Source organism: Xyrauchen texanus, chromosome 8, assembly GCF_025860055.1.
Source record: "Xyrauchen texanus isolate HMW12.3.18 chromosome 8, RBS_HiC_50CHRs, whole genome shotgun sequence".
Classification (NCBI taxonomy): domain Eukaryota; kingdom Metazoa; phylum Chordata; class Actinopteri; order Cypriniformes; family Catostomidae; genus Xyrauchen; species Xyrauchen texanus.
This window is the reverse complement of record NC_068283.1, coordinates 38,212,559-38,232,067: the sequence shown is the minus strand read 5'-3', so window position 1 is coordinate 38,232,067 and position 19,509 is coordinate 38,212,559. Positions and strand designations below refer to the sequence as shown.

The 19,509-nt window shown below is 38.2% G+C and overlaps 1 protein-coding gene across 2 annotated transcripts in view; it reads left to right on the top strand.

Annotated features, from left to right (window-relative positions):
• Nucleotides 1–19,509, top strand: part of LOC127647149 (ubiquitin carboxyl-terminal hydrolase 43-like) — an 87,579-nt gene that overhangs the window by 42,814 nt on the left and 25,256 nt on the right. For both annotated transcript variants that reach the window (XM_052131229.1, XM_052131228.1), the window contains exons 4-8: nucleotides 3,495–3,587; nucleotides 4,707–4,842; nucleotides 8,229–8,370; nucleotides 10,106–10,277; nucleotides 16,379–16,490. In XM_052131229.1, coding sequence (XP_051987189.1) covers nucleotides 3,495–3,587; nucleotides 4,707–4,842; nucleotides 8,229–8,370; nucleotides 10,106–10,277; nucleotides 16,379–16,490 — 655 coding nt within the window. The remainder of the gene's footprint in view (nucleotides 1–3,494; nucleotides 3,588–4,706; nucleotides 4,843–8,228; nucleotides 8,371–10,105; nucleotides 10,278–16,378; nucleotides 16,491–19,509) is intronic.

Here is a 19,509-nt window from a genome sequence, read left to right as displayed (position 1 = left end):
AAATATATCACAGGGATTTGCCTGAAGCGGGAACTATGCCTGTGGAGCCCAAGCCCAACACAGAGCACTCGACTCGTGGTGGGTCTGGCGGCGAATTCCTCCTTCAAATCTGCAGCCAGAGGGTTAGGCAGGAAGAGGTGCTGTCGCGAGGAGCATGAGATCCGAGAACCAGGTCCAGGTGTGCCAATAAGGAGCCACCAAGGTGACCTGTTCTTCATCCTCCCTGACCTTGCACAGTACCAGTGCAAGAAGGCTCACTGGGGGAAATGTGCCGAGAGAGGCCTCCGTTAGGGAGTACCAGTAAAAATCTGTCTGGCATTCGCTCGCCCTCTCACTTTATACCCGTATGTTCGGGGGCGGGGCATGCATATTCTGTCTGCCAACTTGACATTGGCCTTTTCTCAAGTTCAAGTTCAGAGGTATGCGAGGCTCTCAGATGAGATCCCTTGTGTCACTACAATCGACACAACGTTGAGTGAGTGACAGAAGGGGAACTATAGTTTTTTGCATGATTTGAGCTAAAAAATAACAATTTATAATACCATTGTTGTCATATTGTACACCTGATTTTAAATATGTTCTTTGATCGTAATCTTGACCAGCCGTATGGAGATTTCCCCATTTAAGTAGATAGGAGCTGTAATTTCATGATTTCAATGTGGACTGACTTGCCTTAAGAGGGACTTTGTCATTGCACTAATACATTCTAAGTAATGCATTGTAAAATTTTGATGGCAATATTGTTTGAAAAAATTATTCAACCAGAACTATTTGTACTTAGAAAAATACCAGTACTTCCCAAACCACACACAACTTGGTTTAGATTGTCATATTATGTGTAACTGGAGCACTGCTGCAGCATTGTTTATTTTGAAGCAATGGCAGCTGATGTGTGTTTTTAGAGGGATAAGACATACGTGGGCGAGCTTCTGCAGTAAAGCTCAGAGAAGTCTTCACATAAGACTCTGACAGCTGGCGGCAGATGAACAGGCCTTTCCTTAACGCTCCAAAACTCTCTCTCTCTATTTGTCTCTCACAGGTGCTGATAGGAAGAGGACACATCTCAAAAGAGCATTGTGATGATGTGGAGTATTGTTGTAACAAACATAACATTAATGACATTTTAAACTCATTGAAGATAAACAGAATGACAGAGAGCAATGTTCTTAACAAGCTCTGCATACTGATGATTAGACGGGTTTTGAAATCACGCATTGCGTAAATGGTGTTTTATTAACAAAGTTCGGGAGAAGCAAGTTCATTTAATCCAACCAATTAAACAGCCAGAGTAAAAGTATATAAACAGTTGCTTACATCTACGTAGCATTGAGTGTTTCCGTCATTTGGCCCGGCCCATTGCCCATGAACAGACCCATGCAAGTGACTTGCATCATCGGATTGCAACTCCGCTGCAAAGCATTCACCTTCATCAGAACAGCACAGCAGCTCATTTGTTTCACATAATCGGCCTCTACCACTATAAATGCTACTTTTACTCTGTCTTTCCTCCTAATCTCTATTCGCTGGAGAAGATTATTGCTTGAAGCTGCTTCCACAACCGGCTGCTTCAATGCCGTATACATGTTAAACAGCTCTCTTCAACTGTTCATGTGTTCTCATATGAACTTTCCATCCGGAGTGGTCCATTTTGCTTGAAGCTGCTTCCACAAACCAGCTGCTTTGGCGCTGTATACATGTGAAACAGCACTCCACGACTTTTCTCTTATCTAAATGGAATTCCCACCTGGAATGGCCGGCTGCATGAAGCTGCTCCTGCAAACTTGCTGCTTTGTCTCTGTATACATGTCAAACAGCTCTCTATAACCGCTGCGTAACCCATAGTATGCCACTCCGTAACCCATATTATGCCACTCATACCAAATTAACCTATCACCCACCTAGCAACAGACAACAATTGGGCTGTTTCAGGTCTTCCATTAACAGTTCACCATAAGCTTTCATCTCTGCATCAATCAATTTAAGTCTATCATAGACTACCTTACGCCCTCATGTCAAATGCCGTGCTCAACCCATTTGTACAGCAGAGTGAGTTCTTGCTTATTTGCAGCTTAACCTTTTCACACAAAAACATGGGTTCTTCCTGATAAACTCCACTTGAGTCCACTCTCGAGGATTCATCCCATTCATCCTGCCATCGAATTATGTGCAGGCCCACGCCTGCGGATCCAGCCGCTCGTAGCTTCGAGCGAGCTCAGTAAAATTCAGCATAACATTCTCACACGAATCGTATGCTCTTCCATTGAACGCTGTGCATTCCACTGCAAACAGTGCAAATTCGCTGTTCAAGCACCACAACCGTGGCATCTTTAGGGCCATAAGACAAACTCTAAATACACGGCAAACAGCGCAAACGCACTGTCCAAGTGCAGCAACTGTTCACGTGCCACAACCTCTGCATGTCTTTCAGACCATGAATCTCAGCCCCAATGGCTCCGTAACCCATACTATGCCAGTCATACTAAATCAACCTTCACCAGTGATTGACAATCGGGCCGCTTTAGGTCTTCCCTGAACAGTCTGCCATAAGCTGGTGTAGCATGTCTGGATCGGACACACTCACACACAAGGACCACACAACCACTTGATGAGATCTAGTGATTTTGTTTAATCTGTAACAAAGAAAGTTAATCAGTGGATCAACAGGGCATCGGCCTCTCTCTCTCTTTCATGTACACACAGAGATTTACGGAGAAAAGCAACAGTGCATATGCTCATCAGCCTCGCGCATTGGTAGACTGAGGCTATCGCATGTTTCAACAAAAAGATGAAAAAACATGTAAATAAAAATATAACTATAATATAGCAATATATAGATATATACCTGTATATATAAATATATACATTTCTTGTCTGTTTATGCTATCTCATTAATACATTTCAATAGTGAATAATCCATTACAATATTTTATATTCTAGATTACATTAACATAATTTTCAATCTGCCAACTCCCATCCAGCACTTCCAATTGCTTGCACACTATCTCCATTACAGAGGATCCCACTTAAATCCGGCACCTCAAAATACTCAAGCCATTCCTTCCGTATTGGCACAAAGCTCATCTGACACATTCAATAGCTACATATGTACAAACCATCTCCAAATCAAGAAAGCGCACCTTCCCCTAATAAAATAAAAATGGGGGAAGGGGCCGCTCGATTTACCTTGTCCATATTTTGGGGCCTTCCCGTTCGGATGCTGCGAAGGTCCACCACGGCATATAAATATATATTTATTTATAATCACACATATTAACAACTACACCTCTCTCTCCACTGCCTCTCCCTGGAAGCCCTCCAAAAACAGCAGATATCTGCCACATTTCCCCACAAACAAGTCCAATTTCCCCAGTCTTCAAGATGACCCTTCTTCAAAATCCGCCACCCTCCCTATCTCCGAGCACCATGTCCTCCACTCGTACTACACTGAGGTGTTTCGGTCTTTCTAACTATATGTTTTTTTCTTTTTGTTCCAGGTCATCTCTGACGTGCCCTCATTGTCTTAAGCAGAGCAACACGTTTGATCCTTTTCTATGTATATCTCTCCCTATCCCTTTAAGACAGACGAGGTGAGTAAAATTCTACCCAGCATGTCTGTTCAGGTCTGTTTTGTGTGTATGTGGTTGCTGAATTAACTTTTTGCCCCTCTGAACTCAGAAACAATAAAGCATTCAAACTGTAATTTTGTAGCACACATGCCCTCCCTATAGCAGATGGATTGCAAAGGGAAATCCTGAAGTACTGAAGAAAACAAAAACGTTTAGATGCTCAAAACACAAAACCGTCATTCCACAGTATAATGTCACTGATCAAACTGCCGCTATCAGACACACATACTGCAGGCAAACACATTTCAGTGCATCTATACAGTGACAAAACATTTAAGTTTATATTCTTCATTTCTGTTTTTTTAAGAAAGAACAAAATACACGTGTAGAGTAACTGTTTGAGTTTCCTCTGTTTGAGTACATGAGCACTTACCTCACCCCTTCCAGCAATTCTTCCAACCTCCATGCCTCCTCCACACCGACTCCACCCCTTTTCTCAAGAGTTTATGTCTGGGTCTTCAAACATAGGTCATATCTAAGCCATGTGACTCTAGATTTATGTCTATGTCTCTTTCTTAAGTGAGTGGGAGTATACATAATGGTGCACTTGATGTAGTCACTTTGGGGGATGATGAGAGGTTCATTTGGGAATCCCGTTTGGAAACTGAGTTGACCAAGCAGAATGCTTCGGCCACACCCACCTAAATTTTCTCCTCACATGATCACACGTAGTGCTTTGACGATTTCTCTTCATGCATTTTTTATGTCCCAAGAGTATAAAACATTTGAATATTTATTGTCAATTATTTCTATTTCTATATATATATATATATATATATATATATATATTTATAATTCATCATCGACTCATTTCAGCTTAAAAGAAATGCATAGTTCCCATTCTTTTTACATAAAGAACTGATGTTATTTGACATTATCGACTTTTGTTAGCATCTAAGTTAGTATTGGTCATCATTTCAAACACATATGAGAACGCCACAAGATCTCAAGCCTGCCATTAAACCATCATGTTATAATATTTTTCAGCCTTTGATAGAAGTTACAAGAGATTTTGAAATGCTATCAAAGATGGGAAAACTACCTTTAGAGCATAAAAGGATGTTTTCTATTTTTTGGCAGACCAGTCTGTGTGACTCTGGTATTTAGCAATAAAGGGCAGCGATATCTGCGAGTGGGGCTCGCTGTGCCTCTCTTCGGATCTTTGGCGTGTTTGCGCAGGATGGTGGCAGATGAGGGCAACATCTCTCCAGATCAGGTGACAGATGCGCACAGACAGTCCTCATTCATGCAAATAATATATCACCTTCCCAAACTACTACTTCGCCCTACATCCCTTATACAGGGTTTCCGCGGGTGTTAAAAAGGTCTTAAAAAGTCTTAATTCGCCCTTCTGCAAAATAAGGAAATAATAAATCGGAGCAACAAGTCTTACATTCATAAGGTCATGGCGTTAAATGTTGTATGAGGGATTGTTTTCTCATTGCGGGATTGTTTTCTCGTTGCATTTAAGTAGGGCGACCAGACATCCCGTTTTGAAGAAGTATGTCCCGATAATTCTCTAACATTGTAATTATGTCCTGGTTTCAGCTGGTAGGCTCACAGATTTTTTTCTACTTACATTTGATGTACTCATTTTCCTTCTCGCTATTGTCTTTGGTATCGTTTGCAGAGAAGAGAAGAAATTTCGAAGCGTTACGCGTTTATTTGACGATACTTTCATTCTAGACTTTCTCCAAATCTGCTGAAATGTATCTGTATACCATGGCAGTGACATCATACGCTTGGCGTGCACTCTTTGTCATGCTGTCACTCAGCACAAGTAGAAATGCACCAACAAGAAAATGTGTTTTCAACAACGAGCTGAAAGAAACCGATCGATTTCTTCATGCAGCACGTGAATATGTAAGCGAGTATTTTTCTGCAATGTTCATTTCCCCACAAGCACGGAGGTAAATCAGACAATGTCACATTTAGACAGCTACACTGCACATTTTACATAGTGCAACCACTTATGGGGATTGTATTTTGAATATGTGGTTACAATGTTGTGAATGTTTGTGAAGTCATTTCATAATTACACATGCAATATGGCATATGGATAGGATAGGCTACATGGAATTTGTACATTCAAAAAAGCTCAAATGTGGTTAAATCGTGAAAAAACTAAATCTAAAATTAAATATACGTTTTCAAAAACTATATAGCCTATACAGTTAAGTGCAGAAGTTTGCACACCCCTTTCAGAATGTATACAAATAGCCTGTAAGAGATGATATTTTTTATGTATTGCCCTTCAAAAGCTACATAACACAGAATGTACTCTTATTTACACAAATCATACTGTTCAAAAGTTTACACCCCTTGGTTCTTCTTATGTTGCATTCTTGAGCATCAATAATTGGTTATACCTTTTGTTATAGTTGTGCATTTGTCCCTCAATTGTCAAAATCTGAACCTCATATATAGCCACTGTTGGGATGAACTCAAATGTGCAGAAGATGCAGAGAAACCAAATAATTTTAATGTAGTTGGGGTTTTTTTGTCTGAAGAAAAGTGGACATCTTCTCTGCTCAGGACAAAGCAGGGATTCATGAACAATTATTACACAAACGGTCATTGATCATCAAGAAAGCAACACACCGTATTAGAAACCAAGGGTATGTAAACTTCTGGACAGGATCATGTGTGTAAATTCAGTTACTATTTTGACGTGTGTGTGTGTGTGTGTGTGTGTGTGTGTGTGTGTGTGTGTGTGTGTGTGTGTGTGTGTGTGTATATATATATATATATATATATATATATATATACAGTGAGGAAAATAAGTATTTGAAAAAAATCCAGAAATCACAATATAGTTAATAGTTAATTTTTTAACTATTTTTTTGTATGATACAGGTGCAAATAAGTATTTGAACACCTGTCTATCAGCTAGAATTCTGACCCTCAAAGACCTGTTAGTCTGCCTTTAAAATGTCCACCTCCACTCCATTTATTATCCTAAATTAGATGCACCTGTTTAAGGTCGATAGCTGCATAAAGACACCTGTCCACCCCATACAATCAGTAAGAATCCAACTACTAACATGGCCAGGACCAAAGAGCTGTCCAAAGACACTAGAGACAAAATTGTACACCTCCACAAGGCTGGAAAGGGCTACGGGGAAATTGCAAGATCTCACCTCGTGGGGTCTCAATGATCCTAAGAAAGGTGAGAAATCAGCCCAGAACTACACGGGAGGAGCTGGTCAATGACCTGAAAAGAGCTGGGACCACCGTTTCCAAGGTTACTGTTGGTAATACACTAAGACGTCATGGTTTGAAATCATGTATGGCACGGAAGGTTCCCCTGCTTAAACCAGCACATGTCAAGGCCCGTCTTAAGTTTGCCACTGACCATTTGGATGATCCAGAGGAGTCATGGGAGAAAGTCATGTGGTCAGATGAGACCAAAATAGAACTTTTTGGTCATAATTCCACTAACCGTGTTTGGAGGAAGAAGAATGATGAGTACCATCCCAAGAACACCATCCCTACTGTGAAGCATGGGGGTGGTAGCATCATGCTTTGGGGGTGTTTTTCTGCACATGGGACAGGGCGACTGCACTGTATTAAGGAGAGGATGACCGGGGCCATGTATTGCGAGATTTCGGGGAACAACCTCCTTCCCTCAGTTACAGCATTGAAGATGGGTCGAGGCTGGGTCTTCCAACATGACAATGACCCGAAGCAGACAGCCAGGATAACCAAGGAGTGGCTCTGTAAGAAGCATATCAAGGTTCTGGCGTGGCCTAGCCAGTCTCCAGACCTAAACCCAATAGAGAATCTTTGGAGGGAGCTCAAACTCCGTGTTTCTCAGTGACAGCCCAGAAACCTGACTGATCTAGAGAAGATCTGTGTGGAGGAGTGGGCCAAAATCCCTCCTGCAGTGTGTGCAAACCTGGTGAAAAACTACAGCAAACGTTTGACCTCTGTAATTGCAAACAAAGGCTACTGTACCAAATATTAACATTGATTTTCTCAGGTGTTCAAATACTTATTTGCAGCTGTATCATACAAATAAATAGTTAAAAAATCATACATTGTGATTTCTGGATTTTTTTTTTTTAGATTATGTCTCTCACAGTGGACATGCACCTACGATGACAGTTTCAGACCCCTCCATGATTTCTAAGTGGGAGAACTTGCAAAATAGCAGGGTGTTCAAATACTTATTTTCCTCACTGTATATATATATATATGTGTGTGTGTGTGTGAGAGGATGAGTTATGTCAAATAGCTTCTTCGGGGCAGTACTAAATAAAAACAAAATGCAATTTTGCACCCCCCATAAACAGGGTATTATTACTATGGTACCATGTCCAAAAACATCATTTTTATTTTACATACAACTATGACATACTGGACATACAGTTATGAAATAAGAGAGCATTATCACCCTGTAATGGATAATGGTCATTTTGTAATGTATTTCTTTACTTTTCTAACACTTAACACTTTCATGTCCACTGTAATAGACATATTCAAATATGAAAATGACATTTTGGAGGAAAAGGTTTTCCCTTTATCTACTGATAATATAATGACACACTGACATAATGTCATTTTAATCAGTCTGTAATTCTTAATCCTCTGTACTTCTAGGTAATACTGACTGAGATCAACACAACAGGCTTCCAGCGCTCTTTCTTTGATAACGATGACTTGACCAGCATAGCGGAGAGTGACATCTATGCCTTCCAAGCTCCACCCCTTTACATCAGGGGCGGATCTCCGCGAATCTCAGGTAACTGTGGGAAAATACTGTTGAAAATGTCTTTGTCTTAGCACTACATGTACGTATGAAATAAGTTTGTACATTTTGTATATAACCACAATGAAATAACAGTATTTATGCTTCTGACAGTATAAATCATACATTTATGATTTATCTGGATATTTAGCATCTTAAATGCATTAAATGAATGTATAAGTTGCTACTGTTTTTGGTTCAATATGACCTGATGGTAGACTCGTTCTCTCACTTAAAAAAAAAAAACCTAGCAACCACTTAGAACACCCTAGCAACCACATAGCAATAACATATGGTGACTTTGCATGGGCTTTTTCATCTGTAAATGTAAAAACTAGCTGGGTCTTCTCAAAGGTTTAGGAGATTTACTGTGGCAGTGTCCTGTGCAGTTGAGATCTGTGGAGAGAAGAGGTGTTTAATTAAGAATATCTCTGAGTTTCTCCTGAGTGATCGCACCTAACGCACACATGCTGATTACTCAGTAGGGCTCATCAATTAAGAAAAGAAAGCTTGCACGTGCATACCCACTTAGAGTTGGCACAGGTCTTTCTGATGCATTCCCCATTCTTCATTTGGAAACCAGATATAAGAAGACCTTGAGATTGAATGCTGGGAAACACAAGCGTAATTATGTTCACCCATAAAACCGTCCCTCCTTAATTAAAAACCCGTGCAGCCCTCTGTGTGTCTGTGACGAAACATGTGACATTTCGCTGTAATGTGTTCATATCATGTAACATCACTGGTCATTACTGATGAGGTCTCATAAATCATGATAAGTCATTGGCCAGTGTTTATGCTAATAATAGTGAATTATTAAAATATGTTTGATCAGTAGTTAGATTGAAAATGACTTTAATAAATGGATAGAGGTACATATTTTTCCTAATCATATACTAACGAATGGCCCAGTTGTCCAGATGCTCATTGGGATGACGTGTTTTATCTTTGAATTGTACTTGACAAATATGCTTGGCTCTGAAAACCATTACCAAGTTGAATGGTTGCATATATGGTGGTGAATAGTTTACTTAATTTGGCAATTATAAAATATACAAGGAATTTGAAGCACATACAAACACTTTAAAAACAAAAACACATAAAAAAAATGTTATGCTTCAAAGACATTAGTTATGAATTTACTTCTATAAAGATAATTCTGCAATCAATGTCCTTGATCAATTGAACTGTGTGTCTTGATATAATATTTGCATTACTTGAGTCACCATTGGTCAGACACACAAATAGTCCGACATGATATTGGTTGAGCCATTGTACCTATGTTGGGCTGGTCAGGAGGCCCAACCAATCAGGGACAGACACTGTTTACGCTTTTTGAGGAAATCTGTCAACAAATTTCTTATTTATAATTGTTTCTACATTTTAAATCCTTTGGTTACTTAACTTTCATATTTCTACATGCTTGCTGCACAAGCATGTTGTATTTGGAAGAAAACAACATCTGAAAGCTCGACTTCCATTTATAGTGTGTGTTTGTGTGTGATGGCTGGTGTCAGATAATACACCCCACTGTTTTCAGTCTACCGTCTGCTGTGCTCCATTTGCATGTCTCCATCTGTCTCTTTCACATATACTTGTGTCTCTCTCTCCTTGCTTTGTAGCTCAATCAAGTTTGACATTATTTTGCTACATAGAGACTATAAATCTGAGCACAGATCAGTGTTAGCAGGTGACCTCTACCTCTCCTTAACTCTCCCTCTGTCTCCAGAGTTCCACAACAGTCTTCCGTCCTTTCTATATGCTTCGTCCTCTGGGCCGGAGAGTCAGAGACTGCCTGCATCCGGAGCATTGTCCTCTGAGTTCCTCAACCAAGCTGATGGGATGCTGAAGATCTTGCTGCTGGTGTGTAATGCAGCTGGAGCAGGACAGCAGGCAGTGAGGTACAGCAGAGCAAAAACAATACATTTTGTGTTATTCTCAAAATATCCTAGTACCCCCACCATTCATGCCATTTATGAAACCTGTCAACGGAACTTTTCATGGTAAACAGGATTTTTCATTTCAATTTTGAAATAAAGAGTCCACCAGACCATTTATTAAAACTACGATACAAAAATGGGTAATTCAGAAATCGTCATGATTATGACGTCATTACCATGGCTACATCAAGGCCAGAAATATATTTTATGCACAAATGAAAAAGCAAATTTCAAACATTGGAAATTTTATTTTCAAAGGACAGATTGGTATCAAATATAACACTTGCAATCTTCGCTGTAGAAGATGATGTAACAGTACATCCACCGAGAGTCAAATTATATTATATTTATATCCAATAATTAGTACCTTGGTTTTGTAGGAATTTTGTTTGAGGACATTTCTGGCCATCCAATCTTTGATTTCATTGATACACTCTGCTAATTTCGAGAATTGTGATGTTTCGTCAGGTTTCTAAGAAATACAAAGTTGGTATTGTCGGCATTAAAGGAAAAACGTATTCCACAATTCCTTATAATATCTCCCAGGGGAAGCCTATATATGGAGAAAAGCAGAGGCCCTAAAACTGATCCCTGTGGCATTCCATACTTAACTTTTGTTTATTTTGACAGTTCCTTGTTTACACATACAAAGTGGTAGCAGTCTGATAAATAGGACCTAAACCATGCTAATGCAAGTCCACTAATGCCAACATAATTCTCCAGCCTATTCAAGAGAAGGTCATGATCAATCATGTCGAAGGTAGCACTAAGATCTAAAAGCACTAGAAGAGAAATGCATCCGCAATCAGATGATAAGAGCAAGTCATTTGTACTGTGATGGGGCCTAATGACTGAAATTGTTCATATATACTATTTCTCTGTAGAAATGAACATAGTTGAGAGGATACTACCTTTTCTATTATTTTTGACATAAACAGTAGATTTGAAATTGGTCTATAATTAGCCAATTCTTCAGGATAAAGCTCTGGCTTCTTAATAAGCGGTTTGATAACTGCCATTTTAAAGTTTCTTGGGACATATCCTAAGGATAGCGCAGAGTTTATAATATTAAGCGAAGGTTCTGAGATTACAGGGAATACCTCTTTTAAGTGCTTAGTTGGTATTGGATCTAACACACATGTTGTGGCTTTTGATGTTTCAATAATTTTTTAAGCTCTTCATGACCTATGACAGCGAAGGATTGAAGTTGCACCTGAGGAAAATTATGAGACACTGTTTTCTGATGTAATGTGACAGATGATTTCATAATTTCAATTTTATTTCTGAGGATTGAAATTTTATCAGTTAAGAAATCAGTACTATTGTGCTGCTGTGGAATATCTGGTTCAGACGAGGCTTTATTCCTAACCAATTTAGGCACAGTACTGAATAAACACCTAGGATTGTTGTGGTTATTGTCTATGAGTTTGCTCAAATATGCTGACCTGTCAGCTTTTAGTGCCTTTCTGTAGCTACAGACACTATCCTTCCATGCACCGCAAAATACCTCTAAGTTTGTATTATTCCACTTGTGCTCCATTTTCTGAGCTGCATTTTTCTCTCTTGAGAGCATCTTACCATGGTGCAGGACTTATGTCTTTAAGAGTGCTAGAGAAGACTGTATTCATATTTTCTGTTATTACGTCATGTGCTTCTAGACTTTTTGGCTTACTGAGTATATGAGATAATTCTGGAAGATTATTAGTGATTACCCAGAGTTTACATTGGAAATCGTAAATATTGTAAAAACGTATGTATTTAATGTATCCTGGGTCATGTTTCCTTTTTATGTTGCATAGTTTTGTTCATGGTTTTCAAGTACAAGGACATGCATCAAGTGACATGTTTTTTGTTGTTGACATCAACATCAAAACAACAGGAAGTTGTCTCCCCCTTTTAACATTTGAAGAGCATATTTACTTATATGAGCCCATTATTATCCTGTTTATTTCCAGACAGAACATACATATTACACAGAGGAAACGCGCCTCGTTATGATGGTTATGTCAGTGTGCTAGTCTTAAATAATAGTAATAATAAAAATATATATAGTTTTTATGAAAAAATATATACTTGCTGAAACATCTTGAAACTTTAAATAAAACTGCCACTGTTGATATAAAATGAGGGCTAATAGATTCTACCTTTAGATTATTTCATATGAAACTATAACATTTTGTCAAAATATAACAGTTACTTTTACTCATGTAATAGACCTGTGACCCATTTTTGGGTCGCGACCCACCAGTTGAGAAACAGTGGTGTAGACTGAGTAACATTAGCTGATCCCAGCATACAAGAGACGAGGTAATGATCCGAGATGTCATCGCTCTGCGGCAGACTTTCTATAGTATCAACATCAACTCCATATGTCAGAATTAAATCGAGCTTATGATTATGGCAATGAGTTGGTCCTGTCACATGTTGTCTGACTCCAGGAGAGTTTAGAATAACTATAAATGCTAATCCCAATGTGTGATTTTCATTATCTATGTGAATGTTGAAGTCACCAACAATTAAAGCTCTATTCACAGTAACTACTAGATCTGATAGAAAATGTGCTAATTCACCAAGGAAATCAGAAGAAGGCCCGGTTGACAAGCCAACAAACAACATGAAAGATGAACTCGCACCCATAATTGCAATGATGTGCACACAACGGGGGAAAACACAGAAGAAAATAATGAACCATTTATTTAATCTTGTGGATGTTTCATGTTGTCCACAGCTCATTCTGAATGTAAAAGGCCAGGTTATGTGATGTGACTCGTTCTGAATTTTAAAACAGCTGTTAAATAAAAAGCTGAAAGGAAAAAAATAGAGAGTAAAAAATACATTTTGAAGAAACTGAAAAAAGAAAGAAATTGAAGGACAAGATGCATCGTGATGCATCGAGAATCGTTTTATAATTGAATCGTTACCCTTTGAATCATAATCAAATCGTGAGGTCAGTGAAGATTCACACCTCTAATATTAAGACTATGAACCAAATTACTAATGAGGAGAGCGGCACCTTCCCTGGAGGGATAGAGTCCATCTCTCTTTAGCAGGTCAGGTCTACCCCAAAAACTCTTCCAATTGTCCATAAATCCTATGCTATTCTCTGATGTTTCTTGCACACTTTAATGGAACTGATAGAGAGACAGAGAGAGAGCGCGCTTAGAACATATGAGCATCTCTTATGGATGAGGTAGAGGAAGTAGGTGTCATTTTGAAGACAGTGATATTTTCTCTAACTCTCCAGGGACGGACTCCAGTGAAATTCCCATCACTGCAAAATAAAAGTCTGGGAAGAACTAGGTATTACTTGTACTGTTATAGTCCTGAGATCATTAATTGGGGGTTTGTAAATATAGAACATGACTCATCAATTACACAAAAGCTAGGCAGTTGACAGAGGGATATTTATGCTGTGTTTTTGTGGCTTGTTAAATATTATGATTATTTAGGCAGTTAAAGGAAATTTTGGGGGTTTTAAACAAGTTAAGTTTTATCGACAGCATTCTGTGACATGCTGTAGAGCTGCACGATTCTGGATGAATTGAGGATCACATTTTACTGCTTAGAATAAAGATCACGATTCTTGAACTATTTTGAAGAAAACTATTGTTTCAGTGATTTACAAAACCTAAGCATAAAGCTATTAAACAAAGGAACATGTAATTTAATAAAGGTTTTACTTCAGTCTATTTGTAGAATGCAATAAACAAAAAGTAGGAAATGCGAGTGGTAAATCCACAAGAGGGTGTAACTAATGCGTTATAAACCAAACAACACTATGTTATTATTGCAAAACAAACCAAAATTAAAAAGTGCATAAAGTGTAACTGAGTACAATGCAAAAAAATATATTTTCAAGACAATCTTCACCGTGTGCTGAGTGTGCCGACACAACTTCCTTATGGGGTGTGTGTGTGGGTGTTTGACGATTTGGTATGTATTAAGGTGGGTTTGGAAGACTTAGTTTTACTGAAATTCTTATGAGGTTTCATGAGAGAGAGAATCTATATTTATACAATATGTTTTTAATGATGCTGAATGAGTGTTGTAATAAAATGTACTTTTTGTATTGATACTCACGTCTCACTCACTCTTAATTCTTTGCCTTAATTGGTAAAACTTACCCGTGTGCCCTTATTGGGCGTACTTCCCTGGCTCTCCCCCAGGGTGGCGTAGTCGGATTTAAATGAAGTGATTCACGATTTCCACCACTTGAAAATGCCACATAATGTTTCCATTTTTGGGTTTCTAGATCACAGATATGTATTCATGTTATTTTACAATGTCTTCAAACGCAGCTTGTACAGTATAGGCTTGGGATCGATGCCTTTTTCACGCATCGATAATCAGAAAATGTTCCAGATGATTAACAATATATATTAGCATTTTTTCAGACATAAATAGAGCTACTTGTTGCACAATAGTCTTTGTCTCTTCAAATATATTTCTCAACACAACTTCGGTAAAGTGTGAGCGGCGGAATAACTTAAAAGGGTCGCACACCGGACGACTAAAATTCGAAACAATTATTTTCAGTGAAGGTCCGCACACCCCTCATTATTAAAGGACTTAGATTATTTACTCTAGCCATAACTGGATGATATATTGTGTATATGTATCTTTCATATAGCCTACACAATGTATTTTTAGTTACAAGTATACCTTTCTGTGGTTTAACAGACTGAATGAAACCTATTCAAGGCTACATACAGAGAAATTGCCTAATAAATGTGTCCATTTCTAATCGTTCAGTTTGCAAACCAGTTCACTAACCTGCAAACAAACTTTGTTCATTCTTAAAGAAGTACCAAATCCTTCATAGCTTTTGTGTCTAAGGTGACTAGATTCACAAATATGGACTGCCGCCTGCACCACATTGACACGTCCTGTGTGTAATACCTGTGCCTTGCGACTGGCTTCAATATTAAAGGGATATTTCACCCAAAAATTTAAATTCTCTCATCATTTACTCACCCTCATGTCATTCCAAATGTGTATGACTTTCATTCTTCTGCAGAACACGAATGAAGATTTTTAGAAGAATATCTCAGCCAAAGGTGGAGATTTATAGTAAAAAAAGTACCTAAATATGACACTTTTACCACTGGAGTCATATTGATTACTTTTATGCTGCCTTTATGTCCTTTTTGGACCTTCAGGCCACCATTCTTTTGCATTGTGGGGGCCAATAGAGCTGAGATATTCTTCTAAAAAATCTTTGTTTGCATTCAGCTGAAGAAATAAAGTCATACACACATCTGGGTTGATATGAGGGTAAGTCAATTATGAGAGAATTTCCATTTTTGGGTGAACTATCCCTGGAAGTATAATAAATGCTATATCACCCCCTTTTGGTCTCCCAAAGCTATTACGCCAGACTACATTAAATGGAAGGCCAACTGTGAAAGTACACAAATTAGGCTTCTAATTAAAAATATCAGCTAATGTTAATATGCCGATGCCTCAAATAACCGATCAATAATAGATGTATCAGCATTCCGAATGGATAAGTACCTCTCTTCGTAATAAGGTGAAATCTCACCCCATTGTTGCTTGGAGCAGACTATGACGTCATCAACATCAAAGCATGTTTGCTCAGATCTTTGCACGGAATATCAGCGAGATCTCTTAGCCTCCTGTTAGGGAAAACTCCATAGTTGTTTTTGGCTACGTTGATGCCCCAACACAATTACATGTTTATCACATTCTGAAAGGCCTGCTTTCCCCTCAGCTCTCTTTTGTTTGTTTTGTCTCCTGTATTCATTCCGCATGGGTCATGTGGCAGAATTTTGGCTGGAAATGTAATAACTACTCTCCTTCTGCAAAAACATTCAAAGACATATTTCAAAGACAGTGTTGAGGACATGGGAATATAGAGTGAGAATCTAATTTGTGTTATATTGTAATTCATCTAATTTATCTGACCTTGTAATTATAGACTGTTGGACTGCATTTAGACACTTGGACATATACATGCATTGATAAATATGCATATTTAATAAGTTCTTTGTAAGCTAACATCTTACAAGTAATTCGATCGATTTGTGTCCGTCTGCCTGTAGATTTGGCCCTCCATTTCTGATGAGAGAGGACAGATCAGTGTCCTGGGACCAGCTACAGCAGAGCATCCTCAGTAAACTCTACTATCTAATGATCAATGGATCCCAAGCACAGGTAACATCAACTTTATTACAGCCACAAGCCTCATATTGATGGATACAGATAACAGTTCAGTTTAAATAAATAGTTAACCCAAAAATCAATGTTTACTCACCCTCATGTCATTCCAAACCTGGATGACTTTCGCTCTGTGGAACATAAAAGGAGCTGTTAGGTGGAATATCAGCCTCAGTCACCATTCACTTTCATTGTTTTTAAGTTTTTGTTTTTTAATAGAATGGCAACATTTGATACAGATATTTGTGATCTGAACCCAAGCAGCTCATCTCTGTTCCTCCGATTTCTCTGCCTTTGACGGTTTTCCATAGGGACTTTGGAATATGATGCTCAAAAGTGATTTGCTGGCTGCTAATCTCATCAGCTCTGCGCTTGATACTATATTTAGTGTTGAGGTCCTTTGCCAAGCCCACAATAAACTTTCAGCAAGCTGCACGGAGTACATATCAAATAACTAAAGACTATCACAATCCAAGATTCTTAGGTTTCAGAGAAATAAAGTTTGATAGAGGCTAATAAAACAGTAAAGTCTCTCAGAAGATCCCATCACTTACTCTAAAACGTCACACTCCTTCCCGTCACTGCCTTGTGCCTTTCAGTAGTTAATGGCTGCCCCCTACTGGGGACTTTTAGAATTACCAAACAGCATGATGCACTATATCAGTCTAAATCGAGGGATTTTCAATGGGGGTCTATGACAGTACTGCAAAGGATCCTTAAACAGATATAGTGAACAGTGCAATACCATAATTTTTATCGCAAAAAGTTTAAGACAAACAAGAATGTAATTAAAATCAACATGTATTAATAATACTACCAAAAATTGCACAGGCTCTGCAAAATGCAACATTTTTGAAAAAGACATGATTAAGTACATTTTGTACTTGAGGCTGTGGCTTCATTTTGCACAGTGTTTTAAAGTTGTATTATTTAAATTTAATTGTTATATATTTATATATATATATATATATAATAGACACAGTTCTTCTGTCTATTCTCAATTGCTTCTGTCTCTTCATATAATCTCAGACTGACACAGTGTTCAGTGGGGGTCTCTGTGGGGGCCATGACATCTGTTGCAGGGCTCCCTGTTCTTCTATTCTAATCTTTTCTATTTGCAAAAGTAATGTTTGTGAGTCTAACGTTTATATTTCCTATTGACCCACTGAAGCTATAAATAACCATCTTAAGACAAATGATTTTGTGAAACATCTTATGTGCCGAAGACTTTTGCACAGTACTGTATATATATATATATATACTCACTCGACAGCATTTGTGGCATAATGTTGATTTCCACAAAAAATCTTTATCTTTAAAAAAAGGAAAAATCTGGGTTACAGTGAGGCATTTACAATGGAAGTCATTAGGGCCAATCCGTAAATGTTAAAATATTCACTATTTCAAAAGTATAGCCACATGACATAAACAATATGTGTGTGTGGTGATGTGGGTGTGGCCGAGCGACGTCTGTGGAGAGCGATGCCGAGAGGAAGAACGGTAAGGATTGACACCTGTGGGGAAATTATCTGTATCAGCTGTTCCTGTTTGCAAGAGTGCTGGGAGGGATAAAAGAGCAGTCCAGACCGCCGCAGGGGGAAGAGAGAGACACATGCAGCAGTATTCCAGTGTGTTTATTTATTATGCTGAAAAGTCGAGTCTGAAAAGCTTGTGAATGATTTACGTTGACTGTTTACCTGGCCCCCGCTTCCTCCTTCATTAGAAAGGCAGAGGTCTGCCACAGTGTGTTGACATTATTTTAGTGTGATAAAATTACTTGTATTAGTATATATATATATATATATATATACTAACTATTTCTGTGTAAAGTTATAGCCAATAACTTAACATACCTTTACAACTTTGTTGCCATGACGCTGTAAGGTCAACGAACCCTTAAAGGGATAGTTCACCCAAAAATGAAAATTCTCTCTTCATTTACTCATCCTCAGGCCATCCCAGATGTGAATGACTTTCTTTCTTCTGCAGAACACAAATGGTAAATGGTCTGCATTTATAAAGCACTTTATTAACATTTGTGGTTTCAAAGCGTTTTACACTGCATCTCATTCACCCTTTCACACACACACTCACACACCAATGATGGCAGAGCTGCTATGCAAGGCACTAGCTTGCCATTGGGATTTGGTGTTCAGTGTCTTGCCCAAGGAAACTTCTGCATGTGGAGTCGTGTGGGACGGGAATCGAACCGCCCACCCTGCGATTAGTGATATTTTTTAAATCATATTAATGATATACTTGCAACAATGCACATGCAGCATTGTGTATTTGCAACATTAGTGTTAGAACATAATTGATTATGTCACAAATTTTAACAGTCAAGCGGCATTAAAAAAATATATAAAAATCCTTCAACCCAACTTGAATTTGCTAATGAACAAATGTCCAGCAATGTATCATTTAAAAACACTTTTGATTGGAACAAACTTCAACATACCTGAGATGATTCCACTCAGTACAGTATGACAGATATCCACATACTCACGTTCACTCTCTTTAAAACCCATCTCTACATTCTTAATAAAATTAACTTTACAGTGTTTTACTGGAAGCGGTATATTCTATCTAATGTACCAGTGAGAGAGAAACAGGAAATGGTTTGCAATACTTCAGCTAAGCATGTAAATGAAAAGAATGACTGGTGTTGTATCAGTTTTTGAAAAGACAGAGACGCGTGGAGAATTAGGGAATTTTGAATATTTAAATTAAAAGAATGCCCATTTGACTGCATTTAATTTAAGGCAAAGGCCAAACAAAGAGAAGTATTTCTCTCGATATTATATGGTTGTTCTATGAATGTGTACATATAATCATAAATCATTTAAAAATATATGGAGTAAAAAATAAAAAAAAACACGAAACCAACCCTTTAACAAAAGTTAAAACAGGCACACAATAAAACTTGGTGCAAATCTGCTTCAAGCAACTCCTTCAGTTATGAATTGTTCTGTCCCTAAATGTGCCCTAAAAACATACGATAACTACCAACGATACA